The 24,843-nt window shown below is 37.3% G+C and overlaps 1 protein-coding gene across 2 annotated transcripts in view; it reads left to right on the top strand.

Annotated features, from left to right (window-relative positions):
- Nucleotides 1-1,906: 1,906 nt before the first annotated feature.
- Nucleotides 1,907-24,843, top strand: part of DNAH5 (dynein axonemal heavy chain 5) — a 114,995-nt gene continuing 92,058 nt past the window's right edge. Inside the window, exons 1-14 of one of the 2 annotated variants that reach the window (XM_050970871.1) lie at nucleotides 1,907-1,963; nucleotides 6,341-6,475; nucleotides 8,290-8,379; nucleotides 12,251-12,412; nucleotides 12,837-13,049; nucleotides 13,576-13,713; nucleotides 14,314-14,490; nucleotides 15,245-15,358; nucleotides 16,582-16,689; nucleotides 17,410-17,532; nucleotides 19,387-19,602; nucleotides 21,821-21,928; nucleotides 22,613-22,698; nucleotides 23,468-23,789. In XM_050970871.1, the coding sequence (XP_050826828.1) occupies nucleotides 1,907-1,963; nucleotides 6,341-6,475; nucleotides 8,290-8,379; nucleotides 12,251-12,412; nucleotides 12,837-13,049; nucleotides 13,576-13,713; nucleotides 14,314-14,490; nucleotides 15,245-15,358; nucleotides 16,582-16,689; nucleotides 17,410-17,532; nucleotides 19,387-19,602; nucleotides 21,821-21,928; nucleotides 22,613-22,698; nucleotides 23,468-23,789 (2,049 nt within the window). Of the gene's footprint in view, nucleotides 1,964-6,340; nucleotides 6,476-8,289; nucleotides 8,380-12,248; nucleotides 12,413-12,836; nucleotides 13,050-13,575; nucleotides 13,714-14,313; nucleotides 14,491-15,244; nucleotides 15,359-16,581; nucleotides 16,690-17,409; nucleotides 17,533-19,386; nucleotides 19,603-21,820; nucleotides 21,929-22,612; nucleotides 22,699-23,467; nucleotides 23,790-24,843 lie in introns of both variants that reach the window. The other variant, XM_050970872.1, reaches the window with a different exon arrangement.

Raw genomic sequence — 24,843 nt, forward strand, 5'->3', positions numbered from 1 at the left:
AGAATTTCCAGCTTTAGATATGTAAAATCTGCAAGCATCTCTGAACAACCCACTGTAACTGGACCTGCTCTGAGCAAAAGACTGTCTAGATAACTTTTGGAGATTTTTAAAAAGTTTTATAATTTTGAGATTCTGTAAGTTATTTGCTATGACTTTATAGCATTTTAGGAGAAAGATCCATGATTTTTAGCTGGTTTTTCAAGAGATTTAAGTAAGGAGTTTTTTTCCTACTTATTTTTTTTTAAAAGTGCTTTTATTGAGTCTGTTGGGCTGAGCTTTTACTTTAGAAATCACATATATCATGCAAATAAGTATAGAATCAGAGAATGGTTTTGGTTGGAAGGATCAACAAAGATCAACTGATTCCAAGCCCTCTTCCAAGGACAGGGGCTCCTTCCACTAGAGCAGATTGTTCAGAGCCCCATCCATCCCAGCTTTGGGGCATCCACAGCTTCCCTGGGCACCCTGTGCCAGTTCCTCACCACCCTCACAGTGAAGAGCCTGCTGTCCTGCAGTTTAAGGCCATTCCCTCTTGTCCTATCACTACTATGCCGTTGTGAAAAGTCCCTCCAGCCTTCTTTCAGGCCCCCTTTGGGAAATGGTTGGTGCTGGAAGGTCTCCCCAGTGCCTGCTCTTGTCCAGGAGGAACAGCTCTGGCCCTCTCAGCCTGCCCTCACAAGAGAGCTGCTCCAGTCCTGTGATCAGCTTAGTGGTTCTCCTCTGGACTCCTTCCAACAGAATGTAAATAATTAATTCCTCAGTGGCTGGAATATATCCATAGGAATTAACTTTATATGTAATATTTAATAGCGTGTTTAATTTTAAACGATAACTCTGTAAAGGGTTCAGAGAAATCTATGGTTGTTTACTTTTACCCTAAATGCAATTTTTCAGTCTTTCTCTTTCAAACATGTACGCACAAATGGATTTGACTACAGTAGGTGGAAAAATTTAGATAATGCAAGGAAAATGGTTTTTACTCATGTGATTTTTGTCAATGCTAAGGTTGTCAAGTGCTTTTAGACATTACTCACATTGATATGAGTGGAAGCAGAAATATTTAGGGACATTTTAAGCCAGAAATAGCTGTAAAATGTCGGTTTTCTTGTTACTAATACTGGATAATTGGATTGTTTTTCTTGGTATTTTCAAGAGGACATTGGATTATGTTCAGTCACTGAAGTGGAAAAAAATTAAAGCTCTTTTAGGAAGAAAAAAACCTAACATTTATTGCTGAAGAAAAATTTCTGTATTAAGCAACCATTGTACAACCAAAAAATAAGTGTAACTGAACATACTTCTATAAAAGCATGAATAGAAAGCTCAGTAATTTACAAGTCTGTAGGTAAAAGATATTTGAAAGTTGCTTGACTGTTGCTGTATATTTAAGCAGTCACCTGTGACAAGGAAACAAAGATGCCTGTTGACACAAGGATTGCTTCAGAAGGCTAAACACAAATCAGAGAAGCAGTTATAAAATTGACTTCTGCAAATACTTATGGTGCCCTTGAGTATGATGAATTGTATCCAGCCGTGTTTGTGTGTAAACAGTATCACCTTAACAACACTGTGGTTGGTAGCAGTAACTTTCAAGGCCTAATCTATAGGCAGTAAATTCTGGTGGCTAGAGACCTCTTTTTTTTCTGTGGTAGTGCAATTTAATTTTCTAGCTATTTGTATGCACACTAGAACTGAATTTTAAATACAGGGATAAGGTTAATAGGTGCTGGGGCTTTTATGTCCTTACTATATTTTTCAGAGTTATTTTGGCATTCCTACTGAAAGGAAAGAAACAAGTGGGAACAAAACGTTGGGGGGAGAACAAAGTGATGAATGTAGAAGCTTTCCCCATGGATTAGGGATTGTTCCTGAAAAACAGTGCTTGATGCTTATATTGAATAGTACAATGTTTAGAGCTGGAAGAAAGCAACTTTGGAAACGAAGCATTGGCAGAGTGATACAGGTAAGGAAAACTGAATTTTGAACTAGGTTTAGACTAAAAAATATGTAATTTGTATAAGAAGTGTGTACTGAGGGGGGAGGGCATAGAAAAAAATGTTTTAAAATAGGTGTAAGTGGATGATGTTAGTTGCACAATTTGTTTTGAAAGGCAAATTTGCACTGGGAGGTGTTTATGCATTTGGCTAGTGGTGCTTGCATCTTGCCCAGATCATTGCAATAGTCTGGTAATGGTATAATTTCACAAATGCTATATTATTATACTCAAGAGTTTGATGTTAGATGTGGCAACAAAACACAGGTTGACTCTGCCATGATGGAAAATAGAAATGTAACTTCACTTTCCCCATACTTCTAAGATGGGAACAGAATTTTGAAGGCAATATTTAGCATTGAGGAACAGACTATAGAAGTCATTAAGATACTTAGACTCATTTTAAAAGCTGGTTATTTAAGCAAACTGTTCCTGAGTTAATGCAATGTGATAACACGTGCAGAGCTCTGATTTTGAGATTTAAGAGTTAGATAAGAGAACTGCCCTAATTCTTTAAGGTTTGTATTTTCTTGGAAAGAGGCAATAAAAACATTGAAACTTGAAAATTGAAAACTCAAGGTGCTTGAAAATATGTGAAATGGTGTGCAGTTTACTTTTGAAGGGAAATTCATGAGCAAGGGCTTATGTAATATAAAACATCTTAGCAAGTTAAAGGAGAGACGAAGGAATTCCACGCTGGTTAAATAAATTTTGGATAAGTCACTAAATTAACAATAAAACATTGTTACTTTTTGACTCTTCAAGTAAAGTCTTGCTCATCCATAAGACTTTGATTTCAGCATGTCTAAATTCAGTGATGCACACTATTCTGACAACAAAATGCATTATTTGCTGGATAAAGAGTGTTCAGAACAAGTTTTATCTTGTGTGCATGTGACATGCATACTAAACAACATTCTTGCTAACTCTATTCAGTCTGTCTGCATCAGCAGCTACAGTCTGCAATAGAGAAGCTGGCAATAGTCAATAGCTGGTTTCTAGGCTTCTTGTTTTAAAAAATGAACCCCTTGGATCTCTGACTTGTGCTCTTTTAGTACCTGCTGCTTAAATATATATACTTTTTTAGCAGCTATGAAACTTTTTGAAAATTTTAATTTAATCTCAAATTATTTCTTCAGATTGATGGTGAGATGTTTATGGGTTTAGGTATATGAAAGATAGATTTAGGAATCTCTCCCTTTTCTTGCTTCAGGAAAAAATGTCTATTGAAATTAGTTTCCTGTGCCAAATGTTTAGTATTTAGGTATTAGGAATTTTAAGGTTTTATGTAACAGAAATCAAGCTATGTATGGTAACTGAACTAATCATCAGAAAAGGACTTTTCAGTTAATGAGTTTAGCTTTGGACCTTCATCTGTTATGGGTCTGTATCATAAAACCCTTTTTACCTTCATAACCAAAAGTGGTCAAAGAAACCCAAAACTAAACTTGGCTATATTACCTGTGTTGTTCTTTACGTGAAAAACGGAGCTGAAGCTGTACCATAAAAAACTTGGGCAATCTTTCCAGATATCTAAGTGAGACAGTGTTTATCTCTTGTAAATACTGCATCCTCCTTCATCATGGGACATTAGGAAAAGGTGTTGATGTATGATCCCGATCAGAGTTGCTGCTGATACTTTTCAGGGTTTGCATGATGGTGTTACTGCATGTAACAGCAATTTCTCTTTTAATGAGAAAATGATCTCATGATCTCTACACATAAATGATCCTGTATGTGTTTCAGGATCCTTCCATCTTCAAATCTTAGTCTTTCAGTGTTCTATGAAATTCTGAATTACATAGAACTGCCTATTCTTGGGTAATATTTTTTGGTATAGATTCTATTTAGGCCTATGTACTTCTGTAGTGAATACTGCAGGGTATAAAACTACCCAAACTCTTAGGCCATGACCACAATGCTGATTTGAAGTGAGATGTGAGGGTAGCTAAAGGAGAAAAGGAAGAATGAGAGGTAGAAACCTCAGCATTTTCTTCTAATTAGTTCTCTGAGATTCCTAATCCTAAGTAAAGAATATCTTAAAAATTCGTTCTTTTAGTAGTATGCAAATGGAAGCTCAGAAGATAGACTGGGAGATAGATAGTTTCCAGCATCGCCTCTTAGTGTTTTAAATACATAATTAGTGACTTGCTATTGAAATCACTGAAGTTACGTTTCCTCTACTTTTCTGTGTACAACCAAATCCTAAAAGTGAGGCAGAAGTCTCTTCTAATGCCTGCAACAGCTAATGTGCAAGTTTGTGATTAAGCAACACTTCATTTGGGAAGGAAGTTTGCAGAAATGATAACTCTTCAAAATATAGAAGCATGACAGCTTGAATTGTATTGGGTGTTCTTGCACTGCATTGTAGCAACTCTCAGGAAAAAATGTGTGGAACTTGCATTAGTAATAGAAATATCCAACATATCAAAACAAATGCCTTCCAGTAGATAAAGTCAAAGTCTTGTATTTATCTTCATATTGTATTATTCTTCATAAAACTATAGCTTTACCATTTAGTTAATAGTTTCCTGTTTCTCTAGGCATGGTTCATTAAGTAATTTAAGTTAATTAGACTTTTAAAGTTTGGTGATATCATGATGAATATTCTTGTTGCTGGACTTAGGCAAAAAATATTGCCCAGAGCTGTATGAACAGCTAGGCACAATAGCTTGTATATTTGTTATAGGGCTTGAGACACAGCAATTTAAAAAAATTTAAAAACCAGAAACAAACACTGGGACATGATTGTTCAGTTTGAGATGAAGGTGCTCATGATTTCAGCCTATACAAATAGCAACTTGTAGAATAAATGGAGGTTATGAACAAGTCAAGAGCATCTGTATAGGTGGAGCTGGTGACTTAAAAACCAGTGTAAGATGTAGTCTTGTATAGTAATATATCTGGAGCTCTCTATTGGAAACACAAGCAGAGTACAAGAGTAGTCTCTATGTTGTTTAGGTAAAACAAAAGGCTTCTTTCTGCATTAAATAGAAACTAATTGATAGAGTATTGGGTTGTATTATTATTATTATTATTTTTTAAAGATGCCCTATCAGTTGTGTTCAAGTTACTGGAACAATAGTTTTGAGTATTCTGTTGTTATCATCTAATGTGAATGAAGCTTATTCGGATAAAATGGTTGCTTTTTGCATGTCTGATGAGGAGGAAAAAGTCTGCTGATGTTTAAAAACATTCAGGAGAAGCCAATCCTGTGATGACACTTCTCTTTCAGGAAACTGAAGACAATGTTAGGGCATGAGAGGGGTAAAATAGCACAAAGTACATGTACGAATTATTCTGCTACTGTGTTCTTCAGCCACATCTGTGTAAAGAACAGGATTTGTATGTTTGCCTTTTATATGGAAAAATATTTCAAATGCATTCTGCATTTATGAAGGCGTGGTAGTAGTTACAAGTTTACCAGGTATTTGAAAATGCCTTCAGAAAGTAGGAAAGATATAAACATAAGGGTATAAAGTATATTATGCAGGTCCTTTTGGCTGTGCAAAAGCTTGTGGATAAATCACTTATGCATACTTTGTAAAGTTACTAGTTTTCTCCTAATCACCAGGGAAATAAGGATTGAATTTACCACCAATGAAACATCATTCTAAATTTCTTTTGAAAATGAAATTATATTGAATCTTGTAACCCACAAGCACAATAATACCAGTAACTATTCCAGAAGGCTATTTTGTCTATAATGTAATGAGGTGTGTTACATATGGGATTTCAATTTAATTAGAAGAGTAGGCTTACTGCTTGAAGAATGGTATAATAGCTATAGTTAAGCACATTTGTAAACACTTGTGTACCTTGAGGCTTGTGGTTTATTTTACTTCTCATTATATTAAAGAGATAATGTATAAAACCCTAGCTTCCTCCAGCAGCATCTATCTTTATTAGAGAGTGCTTACAATATCTTCCACGAATAACAAAGATCAGTCAGAATCCTGTCTTGACTTGATGGTCATACGTGACTAGACTGAAAAGCTGAGACAGAGGACTTAGGGTGTTGAAGGTAACTTGCAGAATAATGGAGCTATACATATAAAATACTTTTTTTTTTCCTACAAAGCCTTTCAACAAATTAGCTTTCTGTACAACATTATTTATGATAGAAATGTTGTGATAAATCTGAATATGGAACACCAGAAACAAACTGGAAAATTGTAACTAAGGCTGCTTCTAAAATTTTCACTTGAGTGCCATAGAAACATAAATCACAAGTGTTGCTTGAATGTAATAGCCTTTACTTTTAAAAACAAAATTTAAAGCTTTCTTTATTTTTATCTTCAAATTAGATAGTGAATTTTTCATTGACCACTTTGTATTTAATAACAGCAAAATCTCAAGGAGGAGAGGGAGGCTAAACGTGCTCTCCTGGACGGCAGACATGATTACTTACTGGATATTGTTGCCTCTTGTGTCAATCTGGACAAAGCAGAAGTGGAAGATGCTATTCTGGATGGAAACCAGGTAATCTGATGAATTTGAAAGTGAAGCTCATAATATACTTTGGAACTAATATTACCATTCAGTTCTTGGTGAGATAGTTTTCAGACTTCACGCCTGAGGTCACTCAAGTCTTCTCCTTGAAAAAATATTTTTTCAGCATTTTTAATTAATTTGAACAAAACTGTCCTTAATTCTGGCACCTATTGTAACAATACTAATTTTTAAATCGATTAGAATTTTTCCTTTCCAGTGGTTATAGTTAATATGCTAAAACTTGTGACTGTATTTCATAGTGAAACCACAGAGTGAAGTCTCCCAGTCCTTGAGTACAGAGACAGAGATGTTCAAGAGTCCTGTCCACAGAAGGTTGCATGTTGTTGTTTCCATAAGGCTGCCAGCATTTGTAAGACTCTATTTAAATCTAGATCAGCAAATTAAAATAGGTAGAAGCTACTTGACAAAATAGAATGGCTTATGTGATCTGACTGTGACTGCATGAGGGCTAATACAAATTCATACATTGAGACATTGAAAAATATCACTTTTTTAAAAAGCTAGGTAGATGGAAGTAGATATTTTACTTCCTGACACTAAAGTAAACATGGCCATGGTTTGGGTTTTTATGTTTTTTTTTTCTCTTGTATTCTCTTTCCATCTGCATGCCTTCCATTTATGTGTTCCCATTTCAGTGCTAATACTGTTGAGAAACTGAAGAAAGTCCAGTGTAAGACCAGTAAGAAAGAGGGGGACACAGGGCACATGAAGTATGAGATGAGGGAGAAGAAGAGGTTGAGTGGCAGTCAAATAGTAGCCTGCAGCTGCTTAAAGAGTGGTTGCAAAGATGACAGATCTGAACTATTCTCAGTGGGAGCAGATGATAACTTCAAAGATAAAGCCACATCTTGCAAAATGGACACCAAGAGACCCAGACCCGTCTTCACCAGGAGGGTAATGCGGCATGGGAATAGGTCACTTCAAGTCACTTGTGGAATTTCTGTCCTTGGGGTTTTTGAGACTCAGGCTAGGAAAAGCTCTAGACGATCTGAGCTGTTGTTGGTGACACAGGATGTTGGCCTCAAGACCTCCCAGAGGTCCCTTCCAACATTTCTGTGAGTTCATGAGATAGCAAATGAGCAGTGCAGAACACTGTCACGCACATTAAAAAGCAGAATTTGTTTCAGCCTCTGTGCATTCTATCTCTGAAAGGGTTTCCTGGCAAACTATAGTGCCTGAGAATAGCTGTCAGATGAGGAAAATATTGGCAGTTTCTATGCTTGGAAAGAGAGAAGAGAAATAGTTGTTTTGACCTTATCTTGGAGGGCTTAGCCAAGATTTTCTGGAATAGCAGTTCATTATCTTGGTGTAACTGAGGCTTGTTATTAATGGAAGAGGGATAATTATGGCTTTCTTCCAGCTTCTTTTAGCCTTTTTCTGCACTAGGAAGCATAAATGGTACCACCTAATGTTTCTGAAGATGAACTTGAAGGAGCCTTTTCTGCTAAAGATAGCTATGTAGTTAGGGACTACATATAGAAGAGTGACTCAGATCTAGAAAAACAGTGGGTGGGGCCAGACTTTCAAGTGCTGAGACATGGATCAGCATATTAGCACAAAGCAACTCAATTTCTTCCTCAGCCTGTATGGCCTATACATGAGATTTGTGGACTGCACTACCAATACATGCTTCAGTGATGCTTGATGGCAGCCTTGAATTGATGAAGAACTGTGAAATTGTCTTGATGCTTATAAATACGTAAATAAGCAAAGTCTTCCTCTGTTGCTGTGATATCAACCAAATGAATGACACATTATGATCTCAACATGATTTCAAACAGATAGAGCGCATGAACAGGTTCCTGGCCCCTGGAGGTCTGCGTCATTTGATGTTCTACTACCAAGATGTGGAAGTAATGGATACAGGTAAAGCATCTTGTGTTACAGTTGTGCCAAGCAAATGGGCAAGGAAAAAGAAAATAGTCAAGTTCTTATAAACTGGGACTTAAAGCAAGACAAGTTCGGTCACACCAAGACATCGATCTCTGCTCATGAAATGATTGATGAAATTACCAAAGCTTATTAGTGCACTTCTGCATGTTGCTGCTATGAAGCAGCAAAGTACTTCCTTGTGAGCTCAGCAGCTCTTGCCAGTGGCAATTTGTTTTTGATTATTAAAAGGTGACTTTCACACAAGATGAGAAGTGATAGATGCCTTTCCTCTCCTCTTCAGTCATGCCACCCGCAGGCCCTAGAAGCCATCCACATTTCTTGGCACATGACCATCCATCTAGATGGTCCTGTTTCATGACAAATCCTTCATGAGGCTCACATTATGGGTAGAAGGGTGTTACCCCAGAAGTCCCTTCTGCACGTACCCCTTTACTGAGTGCCCCCATGTTCCACACTTCTGGGGAAACCTCCTTCTCCCTCACCCTGGAGGTAGCTCAGGACCCCTGTGACAAGAACATCCTCCTTTTGCCCATGGCTCCTCTCCCATAGCCTCCAGTGCTGCTGCTGTTGGGACCAGCCAGGTGCTCTGTGACCTCTCAGAACCTGTGACCGGCTGGTGGGAGCTCACGCCACTTGGCTACCCTGGATGTACATGAACAGCCCTGTAAACATATCTATGCTTAGCAGTATAAATGTGTTTATACACAGGTAAACATATATCTAGATGGATGTACAAATATGGATTTAAAAATCATGCATTTTCAGTATATATGTACGTATCCATTTTCTTCAGTATATCTGTATATACCTAAAAGGGATGAAAAGACTATTTAATATGATACAAGCAACTTTAATAAAAAAAGTTTCAATGCACATAGAAATACAGTTAAATGAAAACACAAACCCAACCACTAATTTAGAAATCCGAGGAGTAAGTTTTAGCATGCCTGAGATGAAGTGGTGAAAGTATGACAAAGAGAGTGTGAGGCAAGGGTCAAAGCCTAGGAATGTAATGAGTGTTGCCCATGCCCACCAACAAACCAATCAGATCACACTACAGTATGGTATGATTTTGGTAACCTTTTGGGGTTTGGTGCTAAATAGATAATATGGAAAACAGTAGAAAAAAACCACGTAAGCCAAACCCAAATGAATTCACAGCAAGGCGTGCATTGGGTGAATAACCAAAAGTCCCTAGAACATCATGCACAGGAGGGAAAAAAAAGTTGAGAAACAAAAGGTAGTGATGGAGAAGACAGAGGGGATTAAGTGAGTGGGCTGGAGACTGACTTTGCCCACAGCTGTGAGTGCATCCACTTGTAATACTGTCAGACAGTAAAACTTCTGCTGTACATTTTCCCTTTGTAGGTGGAGCAAAGTTTGTAAAAGAATTATCCGTGTTGATTGTTTAGGGCTGTAGTTCACAGACTGTCAAAGCAAAAATCTCAGTCGTGGTGGTAGCTACTAACTGGTGGCAGTAATTTTTATGGCATTACATAGACCTTCTTGGCAAGGGCACTTGCTATGGCCACCTCATACACAAGGTGGTTTTCTGACCCTGATGTGGATCAACCAACCTTTGTGTGAAGGCAGAAGATGATCCTATGAAGGGAGTGTACAAGGAATTCTGTGTTTCTGCAGAGCAGGAGACTGTATCTCTGAGTTCAGGAAGGTCTACTTCAGAGTCTTAAGGTGTCATTTAAAAGTTTGATTTCTTGCAGTGTTTTTTGAAGATCACTATTCATGGGAATTTTAAAAACTTCTAGTACCCGTTTCAGTAAGAGTACATCTTTTCCAAAGAGACTGCAGGTTTTACTACCTACTTCACCTCCACAGATTGTGGGAAAACTCTGATGCCTTTTGCTGGTCTTTCCTCTGTAATTACTTGTGGCACTTTGACCCTGGCTGGATGCCAGGCACCCACAAAAGCTGCTCACTTACCTTCCCCTGCTACAGCTGGACAGAGGAGAGAGAAATTATTGAAGGTTTCATGAATTGAGATAAGGACTGGGAGAAAACAGTCCAAGGGCAAAACAGGTTTGACTTAAATGTACAAAGTGAATTTATGACCAGCTAAATCAGAGCAGGATAATGAGAAGTAAAATAAGCCCTTAAAAATACCTTTTCTTCCCCCAACCCCTCCCTCCTTCCCACTGACAGTGCAGGAAGACAGGACGTGGGGTTTTGGTCTGTTCATCACCCAAGGTTTACTTTTCACATCTCAGGGAGAGGAGTCCTTCCCCTGCTGCACCATGGGGTCTCTCCCATTGGAGACAGTTCTCAGTGAATTTCTCCAATACGGTTCCAATCTCATGAGCAGCACTCCTTCCAAAACTGCTGCAACTTGAGTCCCTCCCACAGGCACACAGTCCTCCCAAAACTGCTGTGGTGTGAGTGTCTCTTCCACAGGGAGCAGTCCTCCAAGGACAGGCTGCTCCAGCCTGGAAGCAAGTGATCCCTCTCTCCACCTTACTGGATCACAGCCTCCTCCAGGCATCCACCCACTCCAGCAGGGGCACCTCCCCATGTTCTCACCTCCTTCTTTTCACTGGCTGGATATAGAACTGTGCCCCAAACTTTGTTTTGCTTTTCTCTCAAATATGTTATCACAGAGGCATTGCCACCATCTCTAACTGGCCCAGCCTTGGCCAGCAGCATCTCCATCAGGAATTGGCTCTGCCAGACATGGTGGAAGCTTCCAGCAGCTTCTCACAGAAGCACCTCTGTGGCCCCCTCACTGCCAAGAACCATGCAAAACAGAAATATTACTGCAGTATAAAGATAGCACAAGTTTATTAGCAGGCAATACATCAAATTAATAACATTTACAGAGTCAGGTCTTTTGCTGGGACAGAGCCCTTGGTGTAATTCTGAGGTATATGAAAATGAGACTTATTCAGAGCTGTGGTGGAAAAAGGGAGAGAGAAAGATGATGCTAACAGGATGGGGAGGAAACTTATGGTGGCCACCTGATCCAAAATAGGGATCCCTGGTGCAGATGGTCATGTACCTGAAAGAAAAAAAATGTGCAGAAGGGTCTATCACTTTTTGGATGTTGTCCTTTAACTGCTGGTAGCAACAACTTCTTTTTTCATCTTCTTATTGTAATAGTGCCTCACTGAGATGTGTATGCATGCAACTTTACTCTGAGGTAATACTGAAAAGCTAGTAACAAGGTGGAATGAGGTATTGTGGCCAAAAACATATGAGAAATATTTTACCCCCCAAAACACTGCTTCCTTTTAGTGACCCTTTACAGGTCTTGCCAGCAGCCTGAACATGGGAGCAGTATATTCATGTTGTGGGAAGCAGAAAGGACAAGGAAGTCCCTTGTAGCTCCCTTATTGGTTTTTGTTTGTTTGCTTTTGCCCCAAAGAATCTGCTATGGCCTCTTTCTCCTTATTTTCAGAAACATCCTCTTTCTTTTATTTTTTCCTTATGTTTACATATTTTTAAGGAAGGTTGATAATAGCTTCTCTGAGGTAAAATACATCACTACATTTTCTGATTTTTAATTTTTCTTTTTCAAGCAAGAGAACATTATCTACAACTGCATGATAGAGGCTATTAAAGGACCTTGAGCTAAAACCATTATTTAGAAAGAACAGAAAAAACAAATGAATGAATAGAAATGAAAGGCTCTTGATGCAAGAAACTAGATGAAATATTTCTTACTGTGCCATGAAGACTCTGAATGATGCATACTTTCTGTGGATGGTTCCATGAGATGACTCCAGGAGACTGGGACTCAGAGAGACATAAATAATGACTGAATTATTTGTGTGGAAAACTTTTCTTTGAATAAATGATCAATGGGTCTTAATTGTTTATTTGTTTGAATCTGTAGAGTACTTTGGCCTTCCAGGAATAGGAATGAACTCTCATTTGACCAAGAAGAAGAAACGGAAAGTTTTTGTGACAGAGGGAAAAGAAGTTGCTTTAACTGGTGTATGCATTTTCTTCATTAGATCTAGTTTTTCTAAACCAGTCACAACTGAGAATATCTATCAAGTAAGTCAGTGACTGCTCATCTCCCTACATAATCTTGTTTAAAATTTGTTTTTACTATGAGGTGTTTGCTCTCAGCATATAACTTGGCAGCTCTTGACATGGAGGAATGAGTAAAAGGACACAGATGGGTTAAATGAAATAGGAAAAAAAGGGAGGGTGATGGAAAGAAAGATATTATCTTGTGGCAGCAACTTAATCTATATCATTGACATGAAAAAACAATATTGAGAAGGAAATTTAAGACAATCCATAAAGACAGAGTAATTAGTCAATACCTAAATACTAAGGTGTTAAATTAAAAAAAAAAATCTAGCAAATTAATTTGAAAAACAAAAAATATTTTACTTTTGAGAGTACATATGTAAATTGTATATAATGAAGTTTTTACTGGTGGAAGATTCCTTGTATTGTATCTCTTTTACAGGAAGTAAATTTTAATATGATGGATATAGGTCGAGATGGCTTATTAAAAAGTGTTGAGCAGTTGATATCAGAAATATTCATTCCAGCCTTACAGACTACGGACCGTGTCTGGGTTGAACCTCGGCAAGTTCCCAATGTTAAGCAGGACTTCCTTTGTGCCCTTGAAGCATTTGTTAGTGTCCTGTCAGGAACTCAGCAAAGTCTCTTGGAAAAGGTAGTATGTTCATGTGGGAAATAGAAAGTGAGCTAGCTGCAGAATATCTCTGGCTCTGGACCTTTAGAATTAGCTGCTGTGGTAGATTACTCATAAATTTGCTTCTTTTAAATTGGAGAAAAACCCAACACTTCTGTTTATTGTCATCAGTAACTCATTATACTTTGATCTGTGGTTTTAATAGTTCTGTAGGTGCTTCTGTACTTGTTTATTCTGGGGTCAGTTCTTTAGAGCTATTAACCTCTTGACTCTCCAATGACTCTGGTCGCTCTTAAATGTTGAATAATTAATGTATGACAAACTGTTGTTAGTTTCTACTCAGCTTTTGTGAAGGAAAGGGCTTGAGAGCACAGCTGACTGGTTGGTGAATTCTTCAGATTCTGAATTCTAGAATTTTCCACTTCTGGCTCAAGCCAGCTTAATATAGAATAAGAAGTGAGATACCCCAAGTAGGACAATGAGTTAAAGTTCCTAGATTTTTTTCATGAACATTCAGCATTTAATTTTTTTTAAACTTATATTTTAGGTCAGCCTGAAAAAATGTGAAACATTTGACCTTAAAACTTTAAGAGGACCTTCAGATTACTTGATGGTTGCTGACAGCTTAGAGGCTCTTGAAAAAATAGAAGTCTGCATGAGAGAATGGACCAAACAGATTGAACAGGTGATACATGGGACAAATGTGAAATATAACATCTGCATCTTGGCAGATGAGTTTAATTCTGTTGGTGTTACAGCTGCCTTTCTATAAATTTGGATGAGTTCAATCTCTTTTTTTTTAAGTATTGTTGGTATATTTTTTGTGCTTTTACTTCTCAATGGAAATATTATAGAGAGCTTTTTCCATCTGCTTGTTAATATGGGATACACAGTTTGGGAAGCTTATTCCCCTGTCTTTGATAATTACCCGTTATTAAACTGCAAAACAGTTAGTAGTTCCCAGTGGATTTAATGAAAACAAAAAGAACTCAGTAATTGAGTGAACACTGTTCTCAGTGGTCACATTTGTACTTTGAAATATGCTTTACAGGTTATTTGCAGAAAATGATTCTGTCTGTAACAGTGCTCTTGGAACAGAAGGAACAGAATCTCTTTTACTTGGAAATGAAAGGACCAAGCAAAATCAAGTTTCTTATATGAGGTGGAGGCTAAGTTAAGTAATTTATCAGGCGAGGTTAATACCACTTGTTAAAAGACGAATCAATCCATGGTACATCTGCAGATAAAATATATGAGCATCACTCACATTACTTTATGATAAAAGGTTCTTGCAGAAAATGACCAGTTGAGAAAAGAAGCAGACGACCTTGGACCACGAGCAGAGCTTGATTATTGGAAAAAGAAATTATCAAAATTCCACTACCTTATGGAGCAGCTGAAGAGCCCAGATGTGAAGGCAGTGCTTGGAGTACTCACTGCTGCTAAATCCAAACTGCTGAAGGTTTTTATTTTAAATTATGACAGATATAAATACTAGAAATACTCTTTATACCCTAGCTCATTTTGATAATGTATGTAACAATGCTGGTGGGGAAAACATTGAAACATTTCTGGCTTTTATTTTCTTTCTCTTTTCCTTAGCTTGAGTAGATAAAGTTTAAATCTAGTTCAATTTATTGAAAAAGACTGGGAATCCCCTCAGTATAAAGGCTGATAATGTACTTCATCCACACGGCTCAGCAGAAATAAATAATTTAAAATATTTGAAAAGTTGATTATTGAATCAGAATATTGAACTAATGAACTGGATATTTAATGACAAAAAAATGAATCTCCCCCTGTTGTTATAGTTCTTGTCAAAATTGTTTGTGGAATCATAACTTCTTGCATTGACATAAATTTAAAATCTCATCACCAACAGAAAATAAGTAAATAAAACAAAAAATCTTGTCTCATCAAAATGAGCTGGGGAACAAATACATAATTATACATCCATAACTCATATATTTTACAGCAGCTTGACTGCACACTACCACTGACTATTTAGCTCAGTGGTCTAAACCAACTGTCTGATTACAGTCAAGTTACTGAAAAAAGACAAGGACCCCATCTTGGGTGAACAAGTATAATTCTGAAGTAAAAGATCTGTGCTTTCAAATGTGTTTAGAAGCTAATGGCAAACCAAAATGATCTCATAACATTTTTTTCTGAAATGCATACTTTTATTTGGTTTCTTTTCAACTTTCTGTTCTTAGAAGTGGCGAGCATTGGATATTCGCATCACAGACGCAGCAAATGAAGCCAGAGATAACGTGAAGTATCTGTATTCTCTGGAAAAATATTATGACCCATTATACAATAGTGATCCTGTAAGCAGAACTTTTAAATTCTCAACATAAACGTATTGAGACAAGCAACATGAATATATTCTGTAGGATGGGTTTGGAAATAAAACAAGAAATTTTACATATGCAACTCCACTCTGAGATTTTGTGCAGTTGTGGTAAAAGTGGATTAATGGGAATTTCTGGCTACAAAATAAAGTGCTTGTTATTTTCACACCATAGTATCTGTAAAGCTTAAGGTCTGATGAACAGACTGGATTCTGTGCTGTGGGAGAAAGTGAATTCCTTAAGATGAAAAATAAAGAAAAGTAAACCTAATGCTATGCTAAAGACAAAGTTTGATCTTTTGCTTTGTGTTGGTGGCCAAGTAATGGTTAGACTAACATTAATAGGGCAATTTTCAGCTTCTTGGTTTGGGAAAAGATAAATAGGATTATGTAAATATTAAGACAAAATTATAAATCACCTTCTCATGCTCTAGTATGAGAATGCGTAGGATGATGCAAGCACAACATGCAATAAACAAAACCAGCCACCCTAAAGTACAGGACTGGATGAGTCTTCCTGTCCCATTATCCGCTAAAATAGGTGGCAAATAATGCTTTTATTAAAACTGGTTTTGAAACTGACTGTGTGTATCTTGCTAGTCAAAGAAACCTGACTGGTAGCCATGAAGACTCAAAACTTTGACCTGTCCTAGCTTCTTCTCTCTCCTCTGAAACTTCTCCCAAAACCAAATTGTTTCCAAAGAGTGCTCTGGGCAACCATGTTTGTTTCTGTTTACTGAGTGATATTTGAACAGTGTGTCCTTTCAGTGCTTGCAGTCTGCTATTTGAGTTTCTCTGTTGAAAGGTTATTTGGTTATGATGCCCATAAAAACAGAGTAAAAGCTTGGTGAAGGGGTTACCTTTACATGCAAGCTTACATCAGGTTTAGCAACTGAGCATATAAACATTTTTTTTTGTGAAAAAAAGTTCTTTTGAAGAGGCCTTTACTTCTACCAAATCTCACTTGCTGATCTTGATTTTTCCAGCCAAGACTCCAGTGAAAATTTCCCCCAAAATTAAATTGTAGAGCTTGGGGAATTTTGTAGGACGGGCAGCTCTTCAGGAGTGGCCTAGGTAGATAGGGACAGAACCATTCCAAAGACCATGTTCATAATCCTCCTGCATTCACTAATTAGGGGTTATGATAACGGGGGGTAATAGAGGTACTGAGCAGAGTTCAAACTGTGTGTTTCTTTGCAGGTGTCCATGCTAGATACTATTCCAGGACTCATAAATGCAATTAAAATGATTCAGAGCATCTCTCAGTATTATAACACTTCCGAAAAGATCTCCTCGCTGTTTGTGAAGGTTGGTTCTCAGCAGGAAAAGAAATATTCCCAGATTGTTTTCTGTGTCATTGCTTGCGTGCAAGAGAAAACACAAAGGAACCAAGCAATTGAGGAGGCAGCACTTCAGTCACTTTAATGCTGTAATGCTGCTTTTTGAACATTTAAGAATTAGAAATAGTGATAAACTACTTCAAATTTAGGACTTATTTTACTGCCTGTAATTTAGAGTTACAGGAACATTTTCAGACTTAAATCTCATCTCTGATGTACAGAGAGGAATTTTTTGTTACAAGTTTTGCCTGTTATGAATTTTGGTTTTTTTTGTAGAACTAAATACTTTAAATTCATATTGCCCTTAAACCTCCACATGTTTGCATAAAGAAGGAAATAGATTGGAAGGACAACCTATTCTTTACTATTTATACTGTCATGGGCTCTTGATTTTATCTTTGCTTTCAAACAAGACAAAGTCTTATGACTTCATAGCCTTCAATGCTATTTCAAGGTTGGTACAAGATGTGTAGGTTTAGGAGGAGCATAGTTAACCAACAACATTTTTGTTATGTCACGTTCTGGAGGCTGAATGTTGCATGGAAGACAATCCATCAATGTGGCTGGTATTTGGTATTGCTATTTGTCAGGCTTTAGGTCAGTGGAGTCAGAGGTACGGGAGAGAGACTGGCAAGACCTGCTTTGTCTTGAAATGCTGTTTTTTTCACAAAGTTAAAACTGCTTTTAGGTGACCAATCAGATGATCACAGCATGTAAATCTTACATAGCAAACAGAGGCACAGCCACCATCTGGAATCAACCACAGGAGAGAGTTCTGGAAAAGCTACAAGCAGCTATTAGACTTAAGCAGGTAGGTGGGAAGAACATATAGAAAACAGATTATAAGGTGATATTTAGGAGGGCAGGAACAGGAAAATTTTATGTGAGAAAGCACTGTTATAGTGAAGAAAAATGAGTTAACTGAAAAATATCCACTGGAACTGGAATGTTTATGTTAGAGCTAACAAGGAATTTAGTCTGTTGTCGTTGATGTTCTGGAAACAGAATTTTGATGCTTAGTCTATCTTAACTATTCTTATAAGAGAATTGCTTGGATTTTCGTGCCTGTGTTTCTCTAGGGAGTCTCTTCTTACTTGATGTGGAGAGTTATGAAATAAAAATTAAAACAAGGAGAGTTACTGAACTGAAAATATTCCAAAGATGTGTGGACAAGCTATACAGTTAGAAAGAGCAATTTAGTGAACTGAGAAGAATCCAGCTGTTCAGTTGACCTTGACTTGTTAGGAAGATAGCCTTTGTTTTTTTTAATACACTTCTGTGATTTTTTTAAATTTTATTTTTCTTTGTTCTTTTTTTCCCCTTAAAGCATAGTATTATAGGATAATTCGGCTTGGAAGGGTCCTCAGCAGGTATCTAGTTCAACCTGCTGTTCAAAGCCAAAGCAGGGGCAGCATGAGACCAAACTTGATTTCCCAATCCTTTATCCAGTTGTGTCTTAAAGTTCTCCAAGGATGGAGAGATTGCACAGCCTTTTTGGGCATCCTCTTTCGCTGTTTGACTGTCCTTGGGATGAAAGATTCTCTCCTTATATGCAGTCAGAACCTCATCCATTTCAATTTATGCCTTTTGCTTCTTGGCTTTCTGTCCATGTGTTACTGTGAAGAAGAGCCTGATTCTCTCTTTTATAATATCCCTGTACATATTGGGAGCTTCATACAGGCTTTCTGCATGATTTTTTTTTCATTCCCAATATGTGCTGGCATGACTAGAGCTTTATCCTAATACCTCCTGAAGGAAAAAACCTTGTGTAGTTCTAGCATAAATTCACGTCAATTTGTATGACATCTTACCATCAGCAATAAGCGCTAAACTTGTCTTCTTCTATCAAATTGTTCTGTTGCTGCATGAAAATATGTAGGAAAATTAGGTATTCATTTGAGTCTTATTAGTTCCAGCAACTTTCATAAATTCAATAGATTAAAACTTAAAATATGAATCATGAACAACATAGCAAAATCTAGACCCTTTATATTGATATCTCCGAGTGGGGTCAGGAAATCCTGGACCCCTTGTATTGATATCTCCAAGTGAGGTTGTATATATATAAATGTTATAAAAAGAATGAACATTTTACAATAAAGAGAGCCACTATTGAAACAAACCCTTTCAAGCAAATCTGTTGACTATGTGCTTTGACTTTGGGAAGAATTTAGCAAGTTTGGAGTAAGGTTTGTGCCTTGTTATGAATTCAGAATGAAAAGTGGACGCTGCTATGGAGCAGCATTAAAACTTCAGGAAGTTATTTGTTCTTGAAAGTGATTTTTGAACCTTGATTCAGTAAAACTGCTCAGCATGCAAACATTTTCAGTCTCTGGAAACTGGGTTGTCATCTTGGTTATTCAGTAAACACATCAAACCTGCTATTACATGGAGGGAACAGAATTTCACGCTAGCTAAGGATATGTACAAATACATACACGTGTAGTTCGGTCATTTGATGAAGTGTGTAATCTTGTAATGGCATTGATGGGTTAGTTTTCAGAGGCAAATTCTGTTACTCTCTTTATAGTGTTCTTGATTGTTTATTGATGAAACTTCTACTTGCAGTCAGGTGAGGATAATACCTATCTGTGTAAATTTTGTTCTAGCTAAAAAGGGTGCCTTTGTTATGCGCTTGACATTCTTTTAAATTCTCTGTTTTAAGGAGTATCAAAATTGCTTCCACAAGATAAAAAAAAATTTGGAACAAAATCCAGCTGAAAGACAATTTGATTTTAGTGAGATGTATATATTTGGAAAATTTGAAGCTTTTCATCGTCGTCTGGTAAAGATAATAGATGTTTTCAATACTATGAGAACCTACTCAGTTCTACAGGAATCTAAGATAGAGGGATTGGAAGGAATGATCACCAAATTCCAGGTACACATTAGATTTTATACCTTGGTTTAGTCTAACTTGAACCTTTATGAGAAAATGATGAAAATTAGGGAAGTGTTTATTGAGAGAAAAATTAACTCTTTAATTGTGCTAAATTACTGGGTAATAGCAATGTAAATGTGTGATTACTGGGGAAATGAGCAGACAAGATGAAAGAAAAGGTGACAGTGGACATGTGAAAGAATTATGCTAAAATCAAAGCTGATGGAAAAAAGCAACAAAGTGGGGTGACTGTAACAGGAGTAATGGGAGCATGGTTTTGTGCTATGATCATGAGAAAAAGTGAGATGCGCTACATTTCCATCCCTACAAATGTTGGGCTCGCTGTGAGTGCCCCTTGGCTTATTAGTATTACTAAGCAGTTTTCTTTCTTTTTTTTTTTTTTTAAGAGAAGTATGACTTGAGCAACAAGGAGATCTTTTGAGAATATAAATATGCTGTGTTCTTTTCCTTCCTTCTTTCTCAGATAGCTTTCTTTTCTACCAAATGAAGTCTTTCCTGCTTTTACTGAGCCTGAGTTAGCTTACTTTTTTGTGTAACTTTATTAGTGCTGTATCATAATTATGGTGCCTGTAAATATTGAAATAAATCAAAAGGTTTCAATGTGTGGACTTTGTGGACAGATGTTTGAGATCACATATGAGTCAGTGGCTGTACAGGAAAATATGTCATTCTAGTTTGCTTTACTTTGTCCTTTGCTTTTTTGTTATGGTCAGGAGTCAATCAGTTTGCTGTAGTGAAATAACTGTAGTGTAAAATGTGGCCATTCTGTGGTCTTTCCTTGTTTGGTTTACTCCCTCTGTAGACTGGGGCTTTTATTCCTTTAATACATCTTTCACAGTAGCCAGTTTTCCACTTTGTTCTGTTCTACAGTCTTCTGAGAGTAAGCCAGGGCACAGCTGTAAGGATAGCTTAGTCCAAGACTGTTCCATGTGGGCAGGACAGGTGTGGACTGCTCTAAATTTTTTTTCCAAGAGCTGCTCTTCAAAGCTGTAACACCAGGCTTCTCAGCAGCCCAGGTTGCTGAGAATTTTCAGATCATGCCAATAAAGGTAGTCTTTTGGTAGGCTGGAACACAGGAATCTAATTTATTTGGGGCATTTATGTCTGAAAAGCTGCCATCAGTGACCATCAGCCCAGGCTGCAATGCAAACTTTGTACAGCTACACCTCATTATCCATTGCAGCACCCAAGTCTTTAAACAAGAACTTTGTGTGCGACCCAGCTCAAGTCAATTGTGTTTCAGGATGAAGGATGCTTAGGTAAAAAATGCTATGTGGAAGGTTCTGCATAGGTTGTACAAAGGGCACGAAAGTGATCACACTTCTTTTTAAAGTGACAAAAGTATTTGACATGAGCCATAGCTATAGTTAGTATGTGACTGATTAAACATCTTAAAATTTTTTACAATAGGAATTAACTATTTTGCTTTTCTTTATGCCTTAACACTTAGTCCCTATCTAGGATTTGCTTGTTGTTCAAGGAAAAGACGGAATTTTTATTCACAGCAATGCAATGAAACAGAATTTCAGTTGACTTACTATAAAATGATGGAAGTCAGCTTAGCTGGAAATATGTTGAGTTTCATAGTTACACTGTGGTAATCTACTAGGATGTTAAACAGTAGTCTATCATTAGAAATCCTTAATCTGTGTGTGCACCTCGAGGGAGATGCTGATTAAATATACTTTCATGTGTGTAGACAGCAGCTGTGTAACAGAAGCCAGGAATACTAAGTTGTGGGCTGGTGATGTGCTGCCTCTCACTGTGCTTTTTGAATAGTCTATTTATATATGGAATCAGTTGTTTAAAGGACATGGAAAATAATGATGTGAAGATATTTTTCTCTGTTGAACTTTAAGTTTTTAATAGAAATGTACTTCTGCATGACAGAATGTTTAATGAGTAAAAAATGTCTTTGATGAAAAGCAAGTCTAAATTTTCAATTTTCTGTCAGTTCCAATTGACATAAAGTAGAAATAAATAATACAAATGAAATTTTAATGGACATTACACCAACTTGATTCCTGCAAATATTTCTTTTAAGGGGTTTGCTTATATTACTCAGTAAGTACTGGGAACTATTAGCAAAGGTAACATGTGAACATTCACGGCCTGTTGCGCTAAATGTTTGGTGTGGTAAGTCTTTTTCATAAGACATTTTTTGGTAATAGTTTTCTATTTCTGTGAAATTGTTTAGAGCATTGTTGACAACATGAAGAATAAGGATTATGATTTCTTGGATCAGCGGAAGACTGATTTTGACCAAGACTATGAAGAGTTTTGCAGAGACATAAATGATCTTCATGTAGGTTTTATGATACAATTATACAATATAATTTAATTTATTGAGGAATCCTTATTATCCTCTCTGAGTTACCACAAAATATATGCAAATGTCAAAGTTTGTATTCTGAAATTGAAAAATTATTCCAATATATTTCCACTTTGAAGCTTCTATTTACTATCTTTCAGACTAATGGAATGGGCCATAGGGGTCCTCCAACAAAAGGATTTTTCATTACTGTGTGCTGGCAAGAATAACAAAAACTGGTGATTTCATTGAGTGAATAGGAGTGTAGTACAAATAAGTCAGATAATTAACTTTCCAATAGTTCTGAAATCACAAGCTGGGGAAAGGAAAGGGTATCTGCAGAAAAAAAAAAAAGCTTGTCTTGCTTTGGTTGCTAGAGAGGTAAGCAAGCATCTTTGAGCCCTCTCAACAAGGTGAAACATTTGGAGAGTATAGAAGTTTTGCTGGTTGCAAATCTACAGAGGGAACTTGGAAAGAAAATGCCTTGAAAGTTGGCTGTGATTTGTTTAATTATTGTGGGAAGAAAACAAGGGAAGAAATAATACTTCTTGTGATTAGTTTCACATAAACAAATTATCTTCTAATATATTGCATGTTAAACCCTGTCAAATAAAACTTGGCATATTTGATGTGTGTTTTAGGGACTTATCTGATGTAGAATTATTTACTCTTCTCCAGGATCAATTAAGGAGGTTCATGGACATCACCTTTGAAACTATTCTGAACACTGAAAGGGCACTGAGTACGTTGCAGAAATTTGAAAGGTAACATGCCCTACTTAGATTGCTAAAACTCTGCCAGGCAATGGAAATAAAACGTTGAGGATGGTGGAAAGGGCAGGGAGGAGGGAGGGAGAGGAGAGCAGGAGGCATTTTCTTAAATACAAACAAAGCCAACACAACCTCTTTACTCTCAGCTGTTCAGCCCCATTAAGACTTGTCTTAGCAGTTTGAATGAATAAAAGCCATATTATTTGTATAAGAAACTGCAAAATATAAGTGGACTTTGAACTTCATCTTTCAAAATCAGCCTAAGTACAGGAAAACTTTGTCTGTTAGCATATTTGCCTTAGCTTTGTACTAGAACAATGACATTAATTTGTTGCCACAATGCAGTTAGAAGAGAGCAAAGTGCTTTTAGTAAGAAACAGTGAAATTTGTCTTTATAATTTAACATTGCTGCAAAACAGCCTCACTCTTTATTCTGTCAGTTTTTGTATTATAATCTGTTTAATAGAATAGACAGCTAGTGGTGAATTGGTTACAGTTTGCTGCACATAATTTCAGCCCAGTGTTTGAAAACAGTGACAAAACAGAAAATGTGTAGGCTTACTTGGAAACTTTTATCATCTGGTCTAAATCTTTGTTGCTTGGAATCAGGTTGTGACAGCATTTGTTCAAGCTGAAAACTCTGCTGCCAAAGTAGCTATTTTCTAAAGCGTGCAAGGGAATCTGGAACAACTGTTTTCCAACAATGCATTCGAAGTATATTTCAGAAGTGTTGAAGGAGTTTTCTCATTATTTTTCCAAGCAGATTGCAAATCCCAAATCTTGGCATTGATGAAAAGTATCAGAAAATATTTCAAAACTATGGCCATGACATAGAAAGTGTCTGTAAGATCTACACTAGGCACAAGAGGGACCCTCCACTGGCTCGCAATCTGCCTCCAATAGCTGGCAAGATCTTGTGGGCACGTCACCTATTCCATAGGATCAAGGAGCCCATGGAGACCTTCCAGAGACATCCAGCAGTTCTACAAACACCAGATGGCAAGAGCATAATCCGCAATTACAACAAAGTAGCAAAAGTTCTTATGAAATTTGAGGTGATCTACCACAGGGAATGGCTTCAGCAGGTAAGACTGCTGATTTTGATTAAGATATTCCTTAGAGAAAAAAAATTAAAAATGGCGTTATCCCTGGTTAGTAGCAGTAGTCAGGTATGCTTAACCTGACTTATGATGACTCTCAAGTGAGGGATGGAATAAGAAAAGTTATTTCACAAGAAAGTGTTCCTGTTAAAAAAATAGGGCCTGTAGTACCTGTAGTTGATTTTAGGAACAACTGAAAGACCTTTCATAACTAAGAAGTTAGGAAAAAAACCATATAATGACTATCCAGTGGTAGGCTTAGCTGCCCCTCTGTCTCTACTACATTCTTCTGACTGGTGCAAGATCATCATGTGTGGGGAGATGAGTTTTATCAGCTGGTTGGCCAAAAGTGAAAGCAGACAAAGAGGTTTCCTCTGCTCTGGATAAAACAAATTTTGAGTGATAATCCATGGGTACACTCTGTAAATACACATGTAAAAAGCATCCAGTCTGAACAGATACTCAGTGCACAAGTGAGCTTTGAGCCAGTTGTGATTTAAACCTAATGGGCAGCTAAGCACCACAGAATGCTCATTCACTTCCCCTCCATGCACCCCCAGTGAGACAGGGAAGAGGAAAGGAAAAGCAAAAGCAAGAAAACTTATAGGTTGAGGTAAATTGTTTGCTTAGTGAAGGAGAAATGGAGAAAGAAAGGGGAAAAAAAGGGCTGCAGAGGAAATTTCTCACCATCTTCCAGTCAATGTCTAACCAATTCCAGAGCAGAGGGTGGTTAACCCCTTCAGCCCCTGCCTTTCCCTTTGCATTGCTGAGCATGATGTTAAATGGCAAGGAATAACCCTTTGCTTATTTTGTAACATCCTTTTGTTCTTTCATGGCATCTGCCTGGTTTTGTCCCCTCACAGCCTCTTTTGCACCCTTCATCCCCACTCCCAACCCCCAATCGAGTCACTGTGTGGACAGAGTGAGAGCATGAGAGGCCCTGATGCTGTGCAAGCGCTGCTCAGCTGGAACATCCCTGTGTTATCAGCTTTGCTCTGATAACAAACCCGATGACACCACACAAGCTGCTAGGAAGGAA

This window comes from Serinus canaria, chromosome 2 (genome assembly GCF_022539315.1).
Source record: "Serinus canaria isolate serCan28SL12 chromosome 2, serCan2020, whole genome shotgun sequence".
Taxonomy (NCBI): domain Eukaryota; kingdom Metazoa; phylum Chordata; class Aves; order Passeriformes; family Fringillidae; genus Serinus; species Serinus canaria.